At 33.5% G+C, this 7,778-nt stretch overlaps 1 protein-coding gene across 1 annotated transcript; it reads right to left on the bottom strand.

The window, feature by feature from the left end:
- Positions 1-462: 462 nt before the first annotated feature.
- On the bottom strand, positions 463-6,865 carry LOC114385363 (putative methyltransferase NSUN6). The gene is made up of 12 exons (XM_028345410.1): positions 6,570-6,865; positions 6,168-6,486; positions 5,907-6,054; positions 5,428-5,565; positions 4,282-4,344; positions 3,699-3,820; positions 3,199-3,406; positions 2,544-2,755; positions 1,943-2,043; positions 1,400-1,481; positions 1,087-1,148; positions 463-904 (listed from the first exon to the last, which is right to left on the bottom strand). Exons 1-12 carry the CDS (start codon positions 6,779-6,781, stop codon positions 790-792), a joined length of 1,782 nt encoding a protein of 593 aa, XP_028201211.1. The 5' UTR covers positions 6,782-6,865; the 3' UTR covers positions 463-789.
- Between the last annotated feature and the right edge of the window lie 913 nt (positions 6,866-7,778).

Raw genomic sequence — 7,778 nt, 5'->3', positions numbered from 1 at the left:
TTTTGCAGTAACGTTTGGTTGACATTATTTGAGAAGAATTGAGGTGAGTTATCTGAAAAGTTGTTAGACTCACAATAAATGTTAAGTTATTAATAAGTATTTGATGAACATAAAAAATATTGACCAGTTGATAATTACTAAGGCACTTTTCCCATATTTAAAAAGTTTGAAGCACAAAGAAAGATTATATATAACATTGAAAAACAGTAATAAGGCTTGGGAATTGCCGAAATATATTTGTACGCTCTGTATCTTAATTATGTATGACTGGAGTGTTTCATCTAATCACATCAGTTATCTATTACACACGCAAAGTTACGCTCAATGAGTTTCGAATAGGAGATAAAAATAAACAATTTTGAAATAAGTACTTAAAAAAAAGTTATTCAATAAGCAGATAAGATTTTTTTTTTCAAAATAAGCAAAAAGACTTTTTTAAAAAAAAAACAGAAACAGTTTAAATAAACACAAAAAAAACAACAAACTGCTTATTTTATAAAAAATAAGTATTTTTTAACAAATAAATTTAAACGAACTAATCCAATAAGTTGACAATATATGGGTACATGCACAGATGCAAAATGGGAGCTACAGTACATAACATCATGAATAGTTGTCAACTTATTCGCCGTGCATCTAGATTGTTGAAATTTTCTTAATTCATTTTCCAAATGGACATATGAGAAGCTCTCAGACTGTTGCCAGAGGCCAATCATAAAAAAACTTGATGGCTTCCTTCAGTGGCAATTATGAAGTAAACATATATCCACGCCAACTCATGAATAGTTGTCAGGTATCTTTAGACCCCACGAGAAATTTGGCAATAAAAAATCCAATTGTATCAAGCGGAGACGATGGATCAAACCTCTGAACAAGGTCTTCCTCCCCTGGTCGTAACCACTCCCTGCACAGACATCATGGTGTGCACCAAAAATTGGCACTGAATTTCTTTTTTGGACAAAAAGAAAAGAAAGGTATATCCACAAACAATACTAAACAGCATCACAGATGAGTGTGCATACAAGATCGTCTATGTAAGGGAGAAATAAAAATGCACAATCATGGACAAATGGATGAAGGGCTTACTCTATATATCCATCAGGAAATTCACAGCTACCAACTAGACCCGGTCCTCCAATTCTTGGGTGCTGGAATAAATCAAATAGCAAATCCGAATAACTCAACCAAGTGAACTAATAATTCATTACAGACAAACTAAACATCAAAATTTGTTTGTACTCACCACTTACCCATCTTATTTATAAATTATAAGAGGGATCATCCTTCAATTAATTACATGTATAATCAAGATAGTAATTCAGCCCGAGAATTATAGAAGCCTAATCAGTTCAAAAGAATCAAAATAGGAAATTGAGACTGCAAAGAATTAGCATCAAACCTGTGGTGCCAATGACAGATATTTGTATTTATCCAAAGCATATCGAACTAATGCTTCATTCTCACCAGGATTAATCGTACAACTGTTATAAGATAATAGCCATCAACAAATCAGTTTTAAAGAAACGTCTCAACTAAAAAGGGGTAAAATAAAACTTCAGAAGTGCCCATCCAAAGATAACATAATGGTTTGAGGCAGCATAGGTACAAAACAAACATCTTGATAATTGAAAACAAAAAATCTCTTAAATCTTTCTTGTATTAAGCTGTCTGGCTGGAAGCAGATTCCAAAGAAGCAACTTAGACACTAAATAAAATATATTTCAGACCATTACAAATACATTTCAAAATTACGAATGTCATGTTTAGTTTAGGTAAGAAAGTGAAAAGAAAGAAAGAAGGGAAGAAAAAGAATGGAAAGTGAGATGATTTTTTAGGTTGTTTGGTATGAGAGAAAGTGAAAGGAAAGAAACATGATCGCATATTGTAATAGAAACTTGTGAGCATGCACAGAACAATGTGATCAACAAAAATGCATACTTACGTGGAATAGACAATTATTCCTCCAGGTCGAACTAATTGAACAGCCTGGTCAAACATCCTTCTCTGATATTTTGCATGGTTTCTTAAAGATTGAATTGTTTCCTGCCAAAAACAAATGGCATTGCATGGTTATTCCTCTTTTATTTAAAACAACTTTTTTGTGGGTTAATTTTTTTTATATAAAAATGAACAATAAAAACTAACTTAACCACCCAGACAGAGATGATGATTATGCATCACATTGACCGATATATAATTCATGCTGACAATTTCACAAATTACACTTTCTGGGCAAAAAGGGTGAATTTACCATAGAATAAATTGTTTTTCCCCAATTACATTGAAATAACCATTACTTCTACACATTCCTGTATTTCAGGCAAAGGTTAAGATATACACTTATTTGTGCAGGATTTAGTAGTAAAAACTAATGGTGGTATAAATCAAGAAAAGAAAAATGAGAACACAATTCCACTTTAAGATAAGCCAGTAGTCCCCTTATCCTATCTATATTTGCACCAATAAATCTAGATTGGTCTAAGCACGTGTGTGTAAATTCAAGTAAATGCAGGATAAATTTCAATACGCAGATCCACTTCTACCTCTCCAGCAAACAATCGAGGCCTTAAACCAAGGGCAGAGCAGGGAGCATCAAGAAGAACTCTGTCAAAACTGTCAGGAGAAAAACCTTTTGAACGATCAACCCTACCACCCACACACTGATTTCTTCCAGGTCCATTTCGTGCTCTTCGCATGTTCTTCCGGATGTCAGCTTTGCTAACATAAGCTCCTCCATTTGGTTTTTTGCCTTTATCTTTAAAAATGCATTTGTAAATTGTTGATACAGAAATGCTTATTGTGTATATAACAAAATATAAAACGGGAAAGTGACAAACCATAGCACAGTAGAAATGAGCCAACAGAAATCCAATAAATCTAATCAAGCATAATATTTGAAAATATAAGAATAATTTTCTTTTTTTTTTTGCTCTGCTAAGAATAATTTTCTTTGATCTTTGCATTTAGCAAACACTACTTTCAACATAAAACAGAATGTTAGACAATAAGAGCAATTCAATTAGTGTGATTAAATGTATAACTCCAATGCACTTGATAGTACAGCTTTAGCATTGAATAAAAATATAAATTTAATGTAACTATAGGACCCAATAATGCTTTATATCATGTGTAAATGAACAAGTCGGCAAGTAGCAAATGAAGACATTTAATGTTCCTCTAGAGTCTGAGAGTTTAAACCTTCTGTAACAAGGGGTGACACTCTTTCTACTTGCAAATTTGGTGAATCCAACACTTGATTTGTCACATCAATTTTGGCATTATTACAGCACGGATCAGTAAAAGTATCAATATCATCTCTTCGACAAACAGATTTAAGAGCATCTAATTTAAATGTCTTTATACAACTCAAGCCCATTTCAGCTGCCAATTTCTGAATATCCAGCACCTAGACAGTCATCAAAAGTTGATATGTTAACAAACCATTAATTTATTACAACTCTGCACACCATTAATTTATCATATTTATCATAATCATAACAAAATAACCAATATTCTGTGTATCAAAAACAGGGTACAGAAATCTGGCCACCAATGAAACTTCAAAATAAATCAGAAGATAGAACAATATGAAAATGCATGTTAAGCTATGATTCCACAACATCCAGTTACTGCAGTATACTTGAGTTCAAACAAGCATATAGGAATGGCAAGTTTTTACTAGAGTTCAGAATATTCACCTTATTATGAGATCTATCTGTTGCAATGATCTCTCCTTCGTCCTTCATAAGTATTGCAATTGCAGTTGTTTTCCCTCCTGGGGCAGCACACATATCTAGTATCCGCTCACCCTTTTGTGGATCTGTAGTATAAAAAAGAATCTATATAAAGAAAATTTTTTAAAACAAAAAAAAATTACAAAGAGATGAGAGGATAAGGAATCCTCAATCCTTCTTAAAATAAGAAGAATAGTAAAACAGCAATGAAAAGGGAAAAACCAATAGAGCAAAGTAAACAATTATTATCATTCAGCTTTATCAATCACATGCCAGAAAATCTAAATTACTCAGTAGCGGATGAGACCATAGCAAGACCTATCCCCGACTAAAAGGGCATGTTCTGAGGCCCACATGGTTGCCAGAAAAGCATTATACTACGATGGTTCAAATCCAACTTCTCTCAGTTGTGTTTTAATCTGGAGTGCTTGCTGAGGAATATAGTAAAAAATCATTTACTACCAAGGAAAACAAATGGCCAACAATAACATTGCATGGAAATCACTCCAAAGTCAGAAAATAAGAAATGAGACTCCAATTTATGTACCTAAAGCATGAGCAGCAATAATACTTGGCAGGTTTTGAAGAAATATTTCTCCCTCAAGCACATCTGGAAAACAGAAAAAGAAACAATAAGACATCAGCTATACACATGCTTCAAAACCACAAATACTTTACAAAATTTCCAATTACATAAAGAGAGCAAAGATAAATGCCACTAAGGGGATTAACCCAGGAGTTCTAGACTAAACAGAGTGGTGGCCTCTACAGAGGGAAAAAAGCATTAAATAGACAGAGCAAAATAACAAATAAATGGCTGCACAGGCAGACCAGAAAAGGACCATATAAAATTACATAAGAAAACTCTGGAAAAAAAAATATCCACAGCACACCAGATTCTATCTCACCTATAATCACAAATCTGTAGGCTTCATACAAGCTAGACAAGTCTCCACCCCCTCCACTTACCAAGTGAGAGACCATGTAAAATCTAATTTCTTAAAGATAATCTCCTCAGATATGCATAACAGATGCCAATTATTAAAACAATATCTAATGTTCTTCACTAACATTCCAAACAGCAAAAGATAAAGACAAAAGTTCAGTATAGGATTCCAAAAGCAGAGAAACAGGTTTCAACACTCCTTCAAAAAAAAAATGTAATCTTCAGTTTCTGAAATTCCTTGATCAACTCCGTACTAAAGCAGCAATCATTATCAACACCAACTAATGAGATTATAGTAATCTTAAACTAATCATGTGTTGAAATTCATTAGATCAAAGTAAAGCTGTCTTCCTTGCTCAAATTTATTTGGAAAAAAAAGTTAACTTTGTCATGCCACATTATATCATACTATAAAAATTTCATAAGCTTCAAGGTTCAAGCCAATTCAACTGCAGCCAAAAAATACAAAAAGTAATTCAAGCAAGCTTCAATATCTTACTTAAGCACAACCATGCATATGAAGAGGGGAACAACAAATTAGGTATATGTTTTAAAATAAATAAATAAATAATGATACATATACTAAAAAGAAATAAAGAAAAATGAATAATTACTAGAGCATTTATTGAACATGAAACAAACACAAACATAATTACAAATCATGAAGTGATGAAAGAAAGACAAAAATAATAAATACTGCCCAAGACAAGAATATGATATCACATGTGAGTGAGAGATGAAATTTACTATGAAAAGAATGCAGTTCATATACTCTATCCTTCATATCCACACCAACTCCTTCAGAAACTCGGAACATCCCAGCCCTTGACAATATTGCTGTTCCTTGCCCAATATAAAGCCCATTTCGTTCAAAATAATAAGGATCTGTAAAACAAGAAAAATACAAAATCCTATCAACCATATTCCAAAAGTTTACTTCAACAGAAACATTTATCCTCCTCCTAAACAAACCATTTTGATTACAAACAAAGCATCCTTTGCATGATTTCTACAAAGAAGAATCCACTCATGTCTTACTATTTAAAACTCTATTATTAGAAAATGTAACCATGTCTCTTTGAAAATGCAATTTCATCTCCCTGATGGCTATCCAATTATCCACTGATGGTTTTTCAGGTTAAACAATTACGTATCTGATTGCCAAGTTTAAAATTAAAGTCTACCTAAACGTCTACAGCATTCAGACACAAACACACAATTGTTACCTGTCTCAGATCCTTGGAGAACAGTGCCACGTGTCATAGCAATACCCCATCCCCCATCAGCACCCTGCTTCTCCACAGCAACCGAAACCGCAACTGTATCTCCTTTCTCAACATGAGCACTGCAAGCCATCACACCAGGAACATACACCTAAAAGCAAAACTAACATTAGGAGCCAAACAAATTCTTCGCCATAAACTTTAATCCCCCCAATACAACATAGAATTTGGCAATTGGCAAAGGTAATAGTACTATTCACTAACCTGAGCACCTCGAAGAACTGCCTCAGCACACTTCCTACTAACAATGACCTCCTTGGGAGGCGCATCGCCGTAATCGATGCGGCGCGGTCCCGAACCCCAAACAAACACCACATAATCAAGTCCAGGAATCTCACACTTGGAAATTGGAGCAGCAGCAGCAGCCGAACACTCCTTCAACGGATTCGCCACGTCATCTCCGGAATCGGATTGCGCCGGTGGCACGTCAGCATTCGGCACGAGCGAGCGTAGCTTGTCGATGACGGCGTCGCCGGTGGACCTGAGCGTGTTGACTCGGATGCAGGAGTAGCGAGAAGGGCGCCTGCGAATTCGAAAGCTGAATAAAAATCAAAGAGTTGGAAGCAAAATAATAGGCTTTGAGGGTGCGTAGTGCGTAGTGCGTACGTTAGCGCGGTGGAGATGCGAGAGAAGTGGTCGGCGCCGTAGGCTTTGAGGAAGTAGTGGTGAACTTGAGGGTTCCAGTTTAGAATGGGGGTGTAGGAGTATCTGTTTGAAGGATCGGAATGCGACATCGTTTGCTGGAACTGAATGGGGGAAATCGGTGTTTGGTGAAGGCTTCTGTAACTACCAACGAATAATTCCCTCCCTTTTTTCATTCAAACACCATAGCCAAGCACCCAAGTACCGCCACCAATAGGTGCAATGGCTAGGGCTTCTCGCCTCTTTATTTGCAAAATTTCAAATGTAAATACTATCAATGTTATTTTTTAGTTCTTTAAACACCTTTGTTTCGATAGTAGTACCTTTTTTTATTATTTTTATTGTTAATTAAGCTAATTGATCATGATATTCACAATCAAATTACTTATCGCATCATTTAAGAAAAACTTATATGTGATCAAATTTGTTATCTGATGATTTAATATGTTGTTATGTTGTCATTTGATAAAAAGAATTAAATCAAGAAAATATAAGAATTAAAATCAAACAAAAAACTTTAAATGATAAAAGAATATCATGTTTTGAACAGACTAGAAGGTTATTTAAGCAGGAGAAATAAATTTTATTTCAAGAAAATATAATGAAATATCAATATATTAATGGAATTAGACTTATGTTTTAATTAGATTTTAAGTTGAAGTTTTGTGAATTAAAAAAATATAATTAATAAGACAGATCAAAGTATAGTATAGGTGGTCAATCAAATTTCTAATAAAGATTAGTCTTTAATAAAATTAATAAATACCACATACCAATTAAATAATGACAAAAAAATAAAGCTTAAAAATATTACGTTTACATTATAAATAAAATATCAATCAAACATATTATACCTCCAACTTAATGTTCATAATTATTTTATCTTAATCTTTCGATTCATGAAAAAAAAAATTATTAATTCAGAGTTTGATAAAAATAAATAAATAAAGTTTGACTAAATATTGTTTCTTTAAGAATCAAACTCAAATAATACTTAAATAATTCAATCTTAATTTCGACATATTAATTATTTATTTGTGATCACTATTGATTCATGTGATTGAATTGTCACTAATTTTGACCAAACTATGTACAGGGACAAGTTCTTAAGGGCGTGTTTGGTTTGCATTTTCATTTTCTATTTTCATTTCTTGTTTTTATTTTCTGAAGACT

This window comes from Glycine soja, chromosome 14, assembly GCF_004193775.1.
Source record: "Glycine soja cultivar W05 chromosome 14, ASM419377v2, whole genome shotgun sequence".
NCBI classification, from domain to species: domain Eukaryota; kingdom Viridiplantae; phylum Streptophyta; class Magnoliopsida; order Fabales; family Fabaceae; genus Glycine; species Glycine soja.
This window is presented reverse-complemented; position numbering and strand designations above follow the sequence as displayed.